The sequence below is a fragment of the Ochotona princeps genome, chromosome 5 (genome assembly GCF_030435755.1).
Source record: "Ochotona princeps isolate mOchPri1 chromosome 5, mOchPri1.hap1, whole genome shotgun sequence".
Classification (NCBI taxonomy): domain Eukaryota; kingdom Metazoa; phylum Chordata; class Mammalia; order Lagomorpha; family Ochotonidae; genus Ochotona; species Ochotona princeps.
Window position 1 is genome coordinate 67,424,764 of NC_080836.1, and position 16,713 is coordinate 67,441,476.

The window sequence follows — 16,713 nt, forward strand, 5'->3', positions numbered from 1 at the left end:
CTTTATTTATTTAAGAAGATTTGCTTCACTTGCACTTCTAGAGGTTCAAGGACACAGCTCTGGCATCTGCTTCGTCTGGGTGCAGACCTCAAGGCAGATGGCCTTCGGACAGCAGGCAGGAGCACCTACACCAAAGAGCAGTTTCTGCAGAACAAGGGCTGGGGGAGGGACCAGGATCCCTTTGCAATCTGGGTGGTGGTGGGAGGGGGGAGGGAGTTAGTCCAGTCCTATGAGACTTACATGGATTCCTTTTTTCTCTTTTTTTTTAAGATTTATTTTATTTTATTATTGCAAAGTCAGATATACAGAGAGGAGGAGAGACAGAGAGGAGTATCTTCTGTCCGAAGATTCACTCCCCAAGGGACTGCAACGGCTGATGCTGCACTGATCCGAAGTCAGGATCCAGGAACTTCTTCCTCCAGGTCTCCCATGCAGGTGCAGGGTCCCAAAGCCTTGGACCATCTTCTGCTTTCCCAGGCCACAAGCAGGGAGCTGGATGGGAAGTGGGGCTGTTGGAATTAGAACCGGCGCCCATATGGGATTCTGGCGTGTTCAAGGTGAGGACTTTAACCACTACGCTATCACAGTGGCCTGGATTCCTTTTGAGAGTGGTGTCCCTATGACCTGCTAACCTTCCACTAGGCCCTACCTCTTCCTGGTTCTGCTGCTTCCATCCTGCCCAATAGACATGGAGCCTATAGCATAGGAACCTCTGTGCGACACACATGAACCACAGTACTCCTAAGGGTGCCTCAGTCCATCCTGAGCAGAAGAGCTTGCCTTGCATCTTCCTGCAGTGCTGACCTGGTTAGGGAAAGCACGGCTAGAGAGAGGCCGCAGTGCCTACAGAGATAACCATGGGCATGCTACTTAAAGCATGTTGCCAACAGGGTCCCCACTGCAGTTCTCCACAGCGGCCTGTGGTTTCTGAGGTGAGACTGGTCTGTAAGCCCCGCCATGAGCACTGCCCTTTAACTCCTGGCCATCCTTAGCAGGCTCTCAATCCTCCCAAGAAACACAGCTTTTGGAGATCAGCATATTTTTTGCTGTTGTGTCTTAACGGTTAGGACAAGTACCTGTGGCATTAATTCTATCGCCAAAGGTCAGGGCTGCCTTACGAGACAAAGCAGATCCCTTGGTCCACTTTGCATACCCCTTTTTACAAATACTCGACTAATCTAATTTTAGGACTACAGCAGTTCCCCCTCAGCTGGTTTCACTTCCTACCTTTTCGGTCACCAACTACAGTCCAAAAGCACACAATGGCAAACTGCAGAAATCAACAATTCCTTTTAAAGAACTGTCATTACAGTATGTTGCTACAAATGTTCTATTTTACTATTGCTGATGATTTCTGTGTCTACCCTATAAACTTTATATGTATACGGACGCATAAGAAAAAAAACATACTACATATAAAGTCTAATTAGTCACATATTATTTCCTGAAGATAAAGTTACAATGGTATACACTGCACTTGATGCAGTTAACTACTTTTAAAGCTGCTTCCTTGTATGGTTTTTGTTGCTGTCATTTAGTTTTCTTAAATCTGTATGTCTATATTTAAGTTAACGAGTTTGATAATCATATATTTAGTAAAAATATTCTATCGGGGCCAGCATGAAGGTTCAACTGGTTAATGTTCCTCCTGTAAGTGCCAGCATCCTAAGTGGGTGCTGATTCATGTCCTGGATGCTCCCCCTCCCATCGAACTTCCTGCTCACACCCTAGAAAAGTAGTGGAGGAAGGTGCAAAGCCTTGGGACCCTGCATCCGCATGGGAGACCCAGAAGGAGCTCCTGGCTCCTGGTTTTGGACCAGCTCAGCTCTGGCCATCGCAGCTGTTTGGGGAGTAAACTAGCAGATGGAGGATCTTTATGTTTCTCTGTAGATTTGCCTTTCAATAGAAATAAATAAATCTTTTAAGAAAAGAAACAAAAATTACCAATCTTGAAAAAAAAAATTCCATCAAAACTTTAGAGAGCAGACAGTACTTAAAACAGACTTGCAGAATATACTACAAAGTACAAAAGCTTTATAAATCTTAAGCGGATCTGAAAATCACTTTTAATACAAAAATTTTTTACCTGTGTTCCTTTCAAAATTTTAACCATTCACAGTCCTTATATAGAAAGATTTTATCTTCAAATGAAACTATAAGATAATCAGAATATAAATGTCCTTAAAAATACGCTGCTATTTTCTCCATTTGACATATGACTATTTTGCTTTGGGGACAGGGGAAGGGAGGAAGAGCAGGAAAAACAAGCCAAAAACTGGCGAACCTTAACTTGTGAGCTCCCAAATGGAATCAAGGAGTTTCAAATAAAGTTAGTTTTCTTGCAGTTTTTCTTCTCTCAAATTCCTATTTTCAGAGATATTAGCATATAGCAGCAAAGGTGCAAAGTTACAAAGCTAACTTCCCCATTCTGCAAAGCAAAGTGTTTTAACCTGAATATAAATCTTGATTTTTGCTTCTCCCAAGAACATGAGAATGAAACTGAAATTAACACAAACTGATGCACAGTGAAATCTGAGTATAACGGTAAGCAGATTTTTCTTTGCAATAGACAATTCTGAAGCCTGTGGATTTGAAAGGGCCTATTGCTCTTCATGCTTGGGAAACTACTGCCATGATGTGCACCTCAGGCAAACACATGGTTTTCTAGGAACTTCACCCACCAGCTGCCAATGACAGATGACTCTAGGCTGCAAGTGTCCCTTCCTCTCAGCTAGGCCACCATGTGCCTCTCCTGTGCCAAGTGCCTCTAACTGTCCTCCAAACAAGATCATTGGAAGCTGATCACGGACCAACGTTCTCTCCTCCTGTGTGTGTACAACAGAGACCTACAAAACAGGAAGGGGCCTTCTGGATCAGCCAATCCAAGCTGTGTTACGAAGCGGCCCTGTTTTGCAGAAGGAAATACAGCATTCCCTTTTTATCTGTGATTTCATTGTCTATATCCAGGCACGTATAGCCAATCAAGGTCTGAAAACACTGAGAAGTTCCAGAAGTAAACAATTCATTAGCCTCAAGCTACTTTTATCACTATATACTGTTGTCCTTATTCTATCATTAGCCAGTGTTAATATCTACCTGTGCCTAATTTATTAATTAAACTTCATCACAGGTATGGATCTACAGGAACAAAAATGGTAGAGCCAGGATACAGTTCTACCTGAGGTTTCAGACACCCACTGTGGGTCTTGGAACACATCCCCTGTAGGGAAGAGAGGACTACCATGCCATCTCGGGTTTCCTCAGAAAACCTCTCTTGGAACCACAAGGATTCTTAGGCCTGGTCTAACCCTCACTGTGCAACAAGTGTCACTGGCACACCACAGGGTCCTGGCTGCTTCCTGGCTCACGGGTAGGCAGGAGCATACCACACTGAATTAGAACTTGACCAGCTTGGTGGGCACCTGCAGGTCCGAGCAACAAGCCAAGTCCTGAACGGCATTCATATGTGTCTACAAGTGATCTTGGGGTTCAGGTGACCCTGGCTGAAACCATTTATCAAGTGATTCCGCATATCTACAAAATAGAGGGGAAAACCAAAACACTTAGAGAAGCCAGGCCAGGCGCCAGGCCATGCACTTCACCAAGGGTGCAGAAAGCAGTGGGCGAACAAGAAACCAAGGGCTCAGATGACATTTCATTTCCTAATTTTGTTGCCATGTCTAAAATCTTCTTAGAGATAAGCGCTTTTTTTTTTACCAGTAATATTTGTTGTGTATACTATTATTAGGCTTTTGTTTCCACAACTATACACTGCACCTTCCCCTAAAAAGGCTTCCAGGAATATTAAACAGGACAGATGATGCAGTTCAAGTACTGTCAACACTGCCTGGCACGTGCTAAGCACCCCACACACCTCCATTCAGTGAATCTGACTAAGAGTGCCTCCAGGAAAGCTTTCAGGCACTTTATGGGGGAATCCAGGGGTGAAACAGGAAATGTTAAGTTCATGGTAAAATTAGTAGAGGGTTCTGCAGTCAAAGCTCGCATTTCCTGAATCCCCTTTGCATGTCAGGGCTTCCAGAACACTCCAAAGCAGGCACCGCTTGTTTCCTCCGCTGTGCTCGCCGGAACCACAACAGTCTCGTATCTTTCCTGCATTTTACAAGCAACCAGTTTTACCAGCGCTCACGGCCACACAACCAGTCAGAGACAGCAGAACCCGGGTCCAGCTAAAACCGGAAGCTCCTACAGTGCAAAGGAACCGATGCTCCCCGCCCGGGACTAGCTGTGTGATCCTGTACAAACCAAACCGTCTCTGGGTTTCTGCTGCTTCTGTGCTACGAGGGAGCTGGGCCCAACTGTGTGCGGTTGCTTCTGAACCTAACATCAGGCAATGTCCCATTGCCAGCAGAGACGCCAGCGAAGCCCGAGAGGCGGGAAGGGTGCCAGCCCTGCCAGTGGTCACGCGCGCGAGGTGACCGGGGTGACCCAGGAAGAGAGACCGAGAGCGCCCACCCCCGGCCGGCCGAGCCGGTGCGCGCCTTGCCCCGAGCCCGGGGTTACCTGACAACGCCGCCGCCTCCTCCCCGCGCACGCCGCCCGCGGGCAGTGGGGTCAGGGGCGGCAGCCAGAGCAGCGGCCACCACGGCCCCAGAGGCGGCATCCCTCCTCAGGGCCTCACTCCGCGCCACCCGAGCCTTGGGGGCCGGCGGCCAAAAACAAATGGCGGGGGAACTCGAGGAGCCGGGGGAAAGGGGGCGGAAGGGGCGGTGAGGCCCGGACGCGGGCCGGGAGGAGATACCGCCTCCCTGGAGGAGGAGTCGCCCGAGGCGCCCGCTCCGGCCCTGCCCTTGGGGCTGCTAGGCCCCAAGCCCTCGCCCGCCGTAACCCGCCTCACCTGGCCCGGGTCGGCCTGCATCCAGGCCTGGTTACTTACCGCTGAGGCCTGGACCCACACAACAGAATCCTGGGGCTACGTCGTCCCGCTCCGCGCGCCAGACGTCAGGGAGCAAAAGAAGGAATGCGAGGGATCGGTGCCTCTCTGACTGTTAACTTGTGGGGTTTGAGTTCTTGGAGCTGTTAGTGACAACCCCTTACCCCACCCCCACCACGATGAACACCAAGACCCTTCTAGCAGGCCCCTTCCACTCCCCCCTTTATAAATAAAGCCAGTTTCTTTATTTTCCCTTTTGACAGTTTTTTTTTCTTTTATGTCCCAATAGCAAATTGGAAATTTGGTTGCTTACCTAACACTGACACGCTCATAAATCCATCACATTTCAGAGTTACAAAAGGGGTACTGTAGAATTGAAATAAAAATGGAGTAAACATGGCTCATTGCTAACTGCAATTCTCACTTTTGTAACTTCTGTTTTACTTGCTTGGCTATGAAACTGTATGAGACTGCAAGCTTGCAGGCTGAACCCTTACGTGACTCCAGCACCAATGGTTCCCAGTTCCCAGGGATTCAGGTCTGAGTCCGGTTATCTCATGGATGTCGTCTAGGCTTGAGTCTGGTTATCTGGACCGCTGGACCGGAGAGGAGATGGGCACAGGCTGCCCAACTGAGATAGGCAGGGAACACGCAGTGCCTCCTCTCCTGCTACACTGCAAGCCATCTGTAAACTGCCCCTAACAAGCCCTGTAAATGTGCTGTTTGGGGGCCACACTCTGGTAAGGAGTGTCGGTCCCCGTTGGTCGGTCAGTTGCCTTACCTCTCATTGTAATTAAAACTTTGTAGTGACTGTCACTGGTATATTTAACATTCTGTTTTAACCACAGAGTGGATGCAACAGTATAAACATGTTCCCTCATCAACTAACTGGTCTTAAAATTAGTTTGTCTTAAAAAACAAATGGGAAGATACATTCTGAGTTGCCTTGTTATGACAATTAAGATGATCTCTGTGTGTGTGTGTGTGTGTGTGTGTGTTTCATGATACAGTTCCACAGACTCAGATATTTCCACTACCAATCCAGTTCCTTGCTTACAGCCTCAGAAAAGAGAGGATGGCTTAAGTCCTTGGGCCCCTGCACTCAGGGAGACCTGGAATTGCTGACTCCTGGCTTCAGATGGACTCAGCTCTGGACCTATTGGCCATTTGGAGAGAGAACCAATGGAGGGAATATCCTTCTCTCTGTCTCTCCTCTCTGCAAATCTCCCTTTCAGATAAAAATAAAATAAAAAAAATACTATGTGGAATTTTGATTATAACAGAAGGCATAAATAACAGAAGAGAGCAGAAAAGAATCAGAGATCTCAAAAACAACCTATTTGAAAATACACCTGGAGCATTAAAAAAAATTCTAGAGAAATAAAGAAAGCTTATGGAAAAGTTTAGAAAGCATGAAAAGAGCCAAGTATCTGAGGTAGTGGGGTCCGGGAGAGAGTTGAGAATGACAATCGTGAAGAAAACATGTTCAAAAAGATAATGACGGGAAAGTCCCCAAATTAGACACAGATACAAACTAAAAGAGCACAAACAAATGACCTACAGATTTTTAAAAACTGATTTATTTTAAAAATCAATTAAAGGAAGAGCTGGTTCTTTGAGGAATGACAAGCCCTTAGCCAGACTAGGAAAAAAGGAAAGAAAACAAGATGGGCGCTGGCAGGACTAACACCCTTCCTGCCTCCATAGAATCAGAGGTGGAAATGGAGACACTATGGCTGACACCACAAAAACACGAAGGATTATTAGAGATTACTGGATCAATTATATGGCAACAAATATGATAACCTAGAAGTGAACACATTCCTTGGCAAGAATAAATTGTGAAGAGACAGAATACCTACACAGAGCAATAGCATTTGCAAGACTGAACTAGTATTCAATTCCAGCAGCCTGGCATAGTAGCCTAATGGCTAAACTCTTCACCTTGCATGCACCAGTGGTTCGTGTCTTGGCCTTGCATGCATTGGTTCATGTCCTGGCTGTTCCGCTTCCCATCGAGCTTCCTGTTTGTGCTCTGGGAAAGCAGTCCAGGACAGCCCAAAGCTTTGGGACCCTGTACCCATATTTGAAACCCATAAGAAGCTCCTGGCTCCTGGCTTTGGATTGGCTTAGCTCTGGCCATTGTGGCCACTTGGGGAGTGAACCTGAGGATGGAATATCTTTCTCTGTGCCTCTCCTTCTCTCTGTAAATCTGCTTTTACAATAAAAAAAAAAAAATGTTCAAAAAAGAAATGACCACTTTCTTTAAAAAATCCCAGCAAAAAACTTCATGCTGAATTTCACAAAATAAAAATTAGCACCAATTTTTGTTTAATTGTTCCAGAAAATAGAATTTTCAAAACCCTTCCTATGAGGCCAGCATTACCTTTAAAACAAGCAGGACAAAGACAATAAAAAACAAAAACAAAAAAACTACAAGTCCAAAAGTTCATATGGTGGACTTAAAGAACATAGATACATGAATCGCCAAAATACTCACAAAGATGAGTCACCATGATCAAGTAGGATTCATTCCAGGGATTTAAGAATGGTTAAGATATGCAAATCACTAAACATACCCCACATCATCACAATGAAAGACAAAAGTCATATGATAATCTCAATAGATGTAGCAACTATTTGATAAAATTCAACATTTATTCATGATAAAAAAAAAAACTTCTGAACAAATTAGGTGTAGACAAAACATTCCTCAGCATAATAAAAACACCATGTATAAGGAACCAACAGGCAACATTATATTGAATGGTGTAAAGCTGAAGGCTTTCTCTGTCAGATCTGCAATAAGACAAGGATGCCGACTTACACTACCTTCATTCAACATAGCAATGGAGTCCTTGCCAGAGCAGTCAGGCAAGAAAAAGAAGGAGGGTCATTCAAATTGGAAAGGATTGCAGATGACACAGTCTTACATAAACAAAACCTCAAAAGCTCCATTCACCAAAAAGCTATTAGAACTAACAAATTCAGCAGTTTCAGGATACAATGCTGACGCGCAAAAATCAATAGAATTGATTCTCTATAATGGATCATCTGAAAAAGAAATCAAGAAAGCAACTTCATTTCTAACAAACTCTCTGTTCCAGAATTCTACTTTGAACAAAGGCCTTGGAACACTAGCTAAAGAGACAAACTAGCATAATAACAGGAAAAGGTATTCCAATATCAAATGGCTTGGAAAATACTGTATTACCCTTCTTAGATGTCTACAAGGATGAATAACACAGGAAACCCTTAAAAATTCCTAAAGCTAAAAAGCAGGCAGACAACCTCTAAAATGAACCTCAAAGATCTCCTCCACCTCTGGTACTCACTCAGGTCCCAGGTAAATCACTCTCATTGAGCAAGGGAGGAAATACTGACTCACCTCTGAAGAACAGTGTATGGCAGAAATGATGTCACTTTCAAGGTTAGGACGTCCAGTGCAGAGGTCTTCTCTCAATATCGCTCAGACACCTGCCCTGGGGAAGTCAGTTGATGTGCAGTGAGGCACACCCACCTTGTGTGTGCTTCTCAAAAGAGCCTTGAGATGACTGAAGCCCTGGCTAAAACTGACTGCAGTCTTGTGAGAGACCCAGAGCCCAAACCTCCAGTTCACCTATTCCTGGGATCCTAAGCTTCCAACACAGACATGTTAAATGTTTCTTATTACCATCTGCCAAGATTTGGAGTAATGTACCATGCATAAACAGACAGCAAATAGAAAACTATCTTTGTTTAGATCCAGGGACTGACCAGTTTCATCCTACTGCTGGTGTGTTCTTTCCTCAATAATCTTTCTTTGGTGTTGAGGAATTATGGGCAAAACACTGGTTCGTTTTTGTCCTTCACTACAAAAATCTAAGCCTGATAATCACGTTTTCCACAGTTAGAATCTACCAAAGAAAAATGCGCACTATTTTAGAGCCACTACTCTTACCCTTTCATGAAGTCTTATTTCAAAATGACATTTGAGTTCTATTAAGAGCTTTGGATAGTTGATATGTTCAAGGTGCTTGATGATGACAGTGGCAATAAACACTCTCTCCCACACCCTCCAAAAGACAATTACTAGAAATACAGGGAAAGAAAACAAAGTGTGGTCAGATTTAAGCTAACTCTTAGGCCCTCTGGCAACACTGTATAACAAGGTTTCAAAACAGATGGAAACAACCAACCATGATTATTGCCAATTGTTTGGAAACTATGAGCAAATCCATGGGTCTTTCCAAGAGATGAACTACATGAATGAAGCACTAATACAAACCACTTCCCTACAGAAGGATTTGTTCAAAGATCCTTGGGTTGTTACACAGGCATGCTTTCTGTTCTCATTAGAAAACAGAGAGGATGGGGCTAATACAATGGCTCAATGGCTGATCCTCCAACTCTCACAGACAGTATCCCACATAGGTGCCAGTTTATGTTCTGGCTGCTCCACTTCCCACCCAGATATCTGCTTATAGCTTGGGAGGGCAGTGGAAGATGACCCAAAGCCTTGGGACTGTGTACTCGTGTGGGAGATCTAGAGGAAGTTCCTAGTTCCTGACTTCAGATGAGCTCAGTTCTGGCCACTGCTGGCATTTATGGAGTGAACCAGCAGATGGAAGATCTTTCTCTCTGTCTCTCCTTCTTTCTGCAGTTCTGCCTTTCTAATTAGAAAGAAAGAGAGAGAGAGAGAAATACAGTCACCACCTGCAATCAGCATCCTGTATGGGTGCTATTTCAAGTCCTGGCTGCTTCACTTCTAATCCAGCTCCTGCCTTTACCAACAACAAAAACAAAAAACAGAGAACAAGTTTGCCTGTCATTGTGATTCAGTGAAATAAGGAGGTTGTAGTTGGGGGTCACTATAACAGACTGACATAAGACAGTTGTGAACACTGTTTCTATCATCCATAAGTTCCTTTGTTAAGATCAATGATTTGAACAGAACAGTTGAGCAGGGTTAAGATGCTCATGTCTCATACCCGAGTTCCTGGGTTGAATTCCCTGTTCCAGCTCCTGATTCCAGATTCCTGCTAATGCAGGTCCTGGGAGGCAGCAGCGATAGCCCAAGTCATTGAATTCCTTGCTATTCAAGTGGGAATCTTAGACTGTAAATATTTACCTCTACAACTATACATTCCCAGAACATATCCTTCAGAGTCTGTTTGAAATCCCTTTGGGATTCAAAAGGGTTAGGACCACGGAATAAACTGAGGTCTAAAGTTTCATGCTTGATTGCAGTTAGCCCTTTGGGCAACTATGTAATCACAGATAAAATACTATATACATACATTTTATATAACCCATAGTGCTACAGCATGACATGTATTTATTAACAAAAACAACAAAAGATTTCCTAAATGTTATTTTAATCATCCGCGTTCTTTAATTCCATTAGATTTCTGTGTGATGTAAAAAAGAGACAATTCACTCTTCAGTCTCTGCATTTTTGTTTCCAGAGTTTTTGCTCTTTATAACTAATAAATTTTCTATAACTGTTACAGGGTTTTAGTCACTATGAGTCAGAATTAAAATTCAGCTAACAACATAATTATTTAGGAGCTTCCGCTTAATTTCTAAGTAGAACATTTAATTAAATGAATTAGAATACAATAGGCAAAGTTCTACTATGTTGTGTTTTCATAAAGAAGGCTTTACTTTGTTACTGCAATGATAACAGCCAATACCATAATGATTACAGGACTCTATGTCATTCTTTCTTTCTTTAAAAAAACATTTTTAGAATTTTACATGGCAAGAGAAAAAAGAGATTTCTCAACAATTCTTTGTGAAAGCATAAAAACAGAAAATTATCTTGTTGATCATGTCTTTCTCAGCTTATTTCACTTAGAAACAATTTTGAAATTGACATGTATCAGTTTAGTAATTTTAATAAAAAACAAATCATGTGAAAATGAGAAGATAGACAACTTTTAAGTATTAATGATATTGGGAAAGATTAGAATAAATGTAATATATTAAGAAATAGATAATATTCCTTCTATACTAAATCATTAAACATTTTAGTAAAAAGAATAATAATTTGTCAAATTCTTGGACGATGAAAGACGTGGAATTCTTTGAAGCAGTGGTCCTCCATTTTGGTGTGGATTACAAGTCCCATCTCCAATGTCAGTTAGTCTTCTATAACAACCAGAGAATCCATATTTGTGATTTGAGGCAAATATTCAGAATCTACTGTAATCTTGTTGGGGAAAAAATAAAAAATGATCAGTAATAAGTAAATGATGGCTGGTAAGGACCATCCATAGGCAAAGAATAATGAATAGGTTAATCTGCAAAAATGAAGTTCAAATAATTACAATTTTCTAGGTACATGTGAGGAACAAGGATATACAAAACTAGTTAGTTAGTATTTTTTGTCTCTAAATGTAAAAAAGCAAAACAGATTTATGCTTCATTTAGTAAATGCAGAATTACATTATAACTACATTTTGCCAACACTGGAGCAATAGTTTATCTCTAGCCTGGGCACCACCCAAACCTACCCCTTCAATTCATTCGATTCTTAAGCAGTCTCTGCAAAAGTTTTCTTTGCAACGAACACGCCCTTAGGAAGCATTTACTTAATCAGTCATTCTCTACAATTTAGAGATCTTCCCACCCGCCCTTCTTTTTTTTATGCCCAGGTGATTCTATAGTAGAAGGAGAGTTGTATTTTCAAGGTGTTTTGCTTTTGTTTTGTTTTATTAGGGATAGCGATGATTGGCAGATGTTACTTTTTTTTTTCCTTTTTGTTTCTTTTTCTTAAAGATTCATTTTTCACTGGAAAAGCAGATCATATTTACAAAGAAAGGAAAGCCAGAAAGAAGCATTCTCCATCCACTGGTTCACTCTCCAAATGGCTGCAATAGCTGGAACTGAGTTGATCCGAAGCCAGGAGCCTTCCCCGTACCCCAACACGGATACAGGGTCCCAAGGCTTTAGGCCATCCTATACTGCTTTCCCAGGCCACAAGCAGGGATCTGGATTGGAAGTGGAGCAGCTGGGACATGGACCAGATTCTCTATGGGATCCCAGCACCTGCAAGGTGAGAATATGGTCATTGAGCCATAGTACCAGGCCCTAGCTTAAGTTCTTCGACCATTCATCTCTCTCCATCATAACAGAGATCTGTGTTTGCTTCAGTACCCTTTCAGTTCAGTTAAAACAAAAATATTCTCTTCAAATCCTTCAGGTCCCAGTCACACATGTTAGAATATCCCCAGTGGCCACACTTTACCCAGAAAATTCTTCAATCTATTTATTTCATGTGTTTTTGGAAGAAACTCAACTATTTTTTAAAAGGAGTGGGTTGAGGTTGGAAGACAGAGATAAATATAACAGACTCTCAGATTTTGTTCTTCCTCTTGTGTACTCTCTCTCTCTTTCCTTTCCTTTCTAAAAGTCAATTCACAGCGTCCATTTCCAACAGAGCTTTTCCTTTGTATTCTGTATTTGGCTAGATACACACATACTATGGAGTTTTTTTTTTTTTTACAGATTCCTCAGCATTTTATTTTCATACGATATTGTTGATCACAGGAGTGGAATGTCAAAAAAACATGTAAGCAGCTATCAAGACGTGGAATGTAGATCCTGCCAATTTTTATTTTATGAAGAAAACAGACATGAGTCTATCTGTTCTGACCTGTTTCCTAACAGAATCATAATTTATACATTAGTCATGTTTCAAAAGAGATGATGGAAACTGAAATACATAAATCATTCAGTCAAACCTTGCTCTCCTTAATTGAAGAAGGATGCCCTTGTTGCTGACACTGGGTCCTCACACAACCAAGAGCAAATGTCCAGGGGACGACCTCCTCTTGCATCCTGTGAGTTGGAAGCAAAGCCTTTCTTAGAAGTTTCACCTTCACCCTCTCGGCTGACTCCATTGGCAGTCCCATTAACAACTTGCCAATCCTTAGCCTTGGGAAAGGTGGTGTAGTAAGTGTCTGGATTTTTTTAACCTCAATGGTAAGAAGTGGCTTCACAGAAGACAAAAACTGGACTGGCAATAGATACGGGTATATCATTATAATGATTTTTTTCAATTACTTCATTTTTTAGACACACACAGAAGAGAGAGATTCTCTCTGTTTGTTTACTCCCCAAATGGCTTTAATGCTCTTCACTGCCTGTACCAAAGCTGGGACGCAGGAACTCAATCCAGGTCTCTTACACTGGTAGCAGGGACCCACTGCCCTGAGCCCTCACTGGCTGTCTCTCCCACTGTGCTTCAGGAGCAAGCTGACTAAAACTGACTCTGACAAGAGATAAGGGCATTTAAACTCAGCCCACTAAGGTAATATTTTTAAAATGTTTTGTATATATTTTTTTATTTGTTTGAGAGGGTTGGAGGGAGACAGAAAGAGAGAGACTCTTGCATTCACTGGCTCACTCAGACCTGGGCTCCCAAACCCAGGCAGTTTGATCTGGGATGCCGGCTTCTCAAGCAATGCCTACCCCTGTGATCATATCTCTGATGACTCCTAAATGCCTTTAAATGTGAAAAAATAGTCATTGGAAATTTTATCACTTAATGTTAACTTTATTCACTAAGCTTTATTAAATTTGTTTTGAAATTTACACTTTGACTCAAATTAAAGTTACTTCTCTACCAATTATGTCTTTTCTATTGATCTTTAGATTTGCAAAACATCAACACAATAAATTATTCAACTTACTACAGAGCAAATATTTTATATTTTTGTAGTGGAAAAGAAGAAAAATTAGAAAATGGGGGGTTATGAGGAAAGTAAGAAAAACAGGGTTGACAGAATAAAGAAGGTAGAATGAAAGGAGGGGTGGAGTAGCATGGAGTGACTAATTTAGATGTTCTAATGGGAAAAATCCAACTAACTAGGTCACTTGTTGCTTGGAATGTTGGGAAAGATAAGCCATTAAGACACGGGGCAAGCAGGACAGTGGGAGGAAGTGGATTGCTGTTTGAGGCACGCACTCTGCAGGTTAGAATCTGTCTCTGCTAACCACACTGCAGGTGTGGCCCTGAGTATGCATGTTCATTTAGCTTGGCATTAGGATTCTGATGGCACTCCTTTTTCTCCCCTCCACTTAAACATTTCCTAACAATGATGCTGAAAACAATTCATCTAAGTCCTTAAGGCTTTTTACTTCCCTCCTAAGTAATTACAGGAGGGCTAGACCAGGCCAAGGACATTTGTGTGCCCTGAGATTCATGGGGCCAGAAATAAGCAATGTAGGCTTCATCAAGTTTTATCCCCTCTATGTAAAATATGAGTGCATTTAAAAGCAAACGGCTCACCCATACCCATTAATAAAATATCTTGGATTTGTTTTAGGATTTGGAGGTTTCTCTTCATGCCTTCTGTTTCCCTGTGGTTTCCCTCTACTTCTTGGCCAGGTATAATAATCAATGGGAATATTATAGGTACCTTCTGATTCTTCCAATGTTGAGTAATACACAAGAGAATCTTGTGGGGATGCTCCTGTTATAATGACAGCTATCCTTTAGTGGGTTTACATACGTGAGCCCATTTTCTTATGGTGTAAATAACCTGAGGACAATATAATTTTCTTATGTTTATAGAATCATTTGCTGCATTTGACTCAATACCTAAAGGAACATTTCCTTTTCTTTAAGGCTCATTTATTTTACTGGAAATATATATCTTTTTTTTTTTAAAGATTTATTCAGTTTTATTACAAAGTCAGATATACAGACAGGAGGAGAGACAGAGAGGAAGATCTTCCGTCCGATGATTCACTCCCCAAGTGAGCCGCAACGGCCGGTGCGCGCAGATCTGATGCCGGGAACCAGGAACCTCTTCCAGGTCTCCCACGCAGGTGCAGTGTCCCAATGCATTGGGCCGTCCTCGACTGCTTTCCCAGGCCACAAGCAGGGAGCTGGATGGGAAGTGGAGCTGCTGGGATTAGAACCAGCGCCCATATGGGATCCCGGGGCGTTCAAGGCGAGGACTTTAGCCACTAGGCCACGCCGCCAGGCCCAGGAAATATATATCTTAGTGTCGGTTGTTCTGTTCAATATTCTCAGCTTTGTAGCCTGCATTTTGTATTTTCTTTTTTTATTAGCTAAGGAAAAATATTTTAATGATAATTTTAATATTTATTTTGTTTTTCTTCTTCAGGAATCCCAGCTAGTTTGCCTGTCCTCCAAATTCGTTAGTTTCTCTGAAGTGTCTTTTAAAAAAACTCCTTTTTTGTTTTTGATTTAAATTATTTCTTCTTTTCTTGCTCTGCTGTTTCATCTAATTTAGTTTCATTTATGAAATGTTTTTGTTTTACTGCTGATTATTTCCTGCATTTTGTTACTTAATTTGTAAGTTTTAAAAATCTTGATTAATGGGGAAATCTCAACTGAACTTGAGCTGTGGTTATGCAATAAGGTGGAGGAATCCACCATGGTGGGAGGGTTTGGGGAGGGGTGGGGAGAACCCAAGTATCTATGTAACTGTGTCACATAATACAATGTAATTACTGAAGTTAAATAATAAATAATTAAAAAAAAAAAGAATAAAAAAAAAATCTTGATTAATGGTATCATTTCAAGTCTTAAATCATTTTCCTGATGTATTTAAACTACTTTGCAATGGAAAGTTATTTTTTTTTCTTTTTAGGATTTATTTATTTTGATTGGAAATGCAGATTTTACAGAGAGAAGGAGAGACAGAGAGAGAAAGATCTTCCATGCAGTGGTTCACTCCCCAAATGGCTGCAATGGTTGGAGCTGAACTGATCTGAAGCCTGGAGCCAGGAGCTTCTTCTGGGTCTCCCACATGGGTGCAGGATCCCAAGGCTTTGGGTCATCCTCTACTGCTTTCCTAGGCCATAAGCAGGGAGCTGGATGCAAGTGGCGCAGCTGGGACACAAACTAGAGCCTATAAGGGACCCTGATGTTTGCACGGATTTAGCCATTGAGCCAACAAACTGGGCCCAGATCCTCTGCTTTGCGATGTCCTGGCTCTTTTCCCAACTTACCCTTCTTATCTGTACACCCTTCCCTGTGGTTATATTGTTACTGTCCAGCTCAACCTTGCTTCTACCCAGTATGTTTCTTCAGAGTGCCCTACATCCTGCAGAGGATCTCTGAAAGGGTCAATTTCTAATGGAAACCATTATGGTCTAGTGTCTTCAGTCTTCCAACAAAGCCATTGCCTCCCACCTACCCACGTGCTTTCCAATCAATGTCCATTGCTATTTTGTGCATCTCCCCTTTTCATGCCTGGTAGTCTGTCAAGCTTTTTGGCATCTTTAATTTTTCCTGCTCAGTTGCCAATAGTCCAGACCTTGTGGCAGCTGAAGGTTTGTCCTCACCAACACCTATTTTCAAGTGTCCATGTATGCTTTGCAACCTAGTATCACTGTAAATGCCCATGGGTTTGGGGTTCTACTGAGTAGTTGTTCAGTGACTGTGTGTGCTTTTAAATTTTATTCATGTATGTGTCTGTCTGAGGGATAAAAATGTAATGATAAAAAAAAGGAAAGGAAAGAGAGGGTAGCAAGAAAAGAGGGAGAGAAAATAGAGAAGCAGACAATCTCTCATTCACTGGTTCACTCTCCAAATGCCAGGCCAGGACTGAGCCAGACCAACACCAGGAGCCAGGAACTCGATTTGGGCATCCAATTTGGGTGTCAGGGACCCAACTACTTGGGCTATCCCTGTCAGGAGTCCATCACCAGGAAGCTGGAAGTGAGTGTAGAGCTAAGGACTCTAGTCCAGGCACTTTGTTATGGGAGGCATATGTCTTACCTTCTAGGTCAAATGCCTGCCATGTCTGTGTGTTGCTGGGTTGGGTTTCAGATTGTAAAATATGCTGTTGCCACTG

General features: G+C 42.2%; 1 protein-coding gene across 3 annotated transcripts in view; it reads right to left on the bottom strand.

The window, feature by feature from the left end:
* Positions 1-16,713, bottom strand: part of NEMP2 (nuclear envelope integral membrane protein 2) — a 131,502-nt gene that overhangs the window by 18,628 nt on the left and 96,161 nt on the right. Inside the window, exon 1 of one of the 3 annotated variants that reach the window (XM_004577287.2) lies at positions 4,525-4,733. The exons of the other annotated variants lie outside the window; for them this stretch is intronic. Within the exon in view, the coding sequence (XP_004577344.2) occupies positions 4,525-4,624 (100 nt within the window). The 5' untranslated portion in view covers positions 4,625-4,733. Of the gene's footprint in view, positions 1-4,524; positions 4,734-16,713 lie in introns of those variants that run through there. 3 annotated transcript variants of the gene reach the window in all.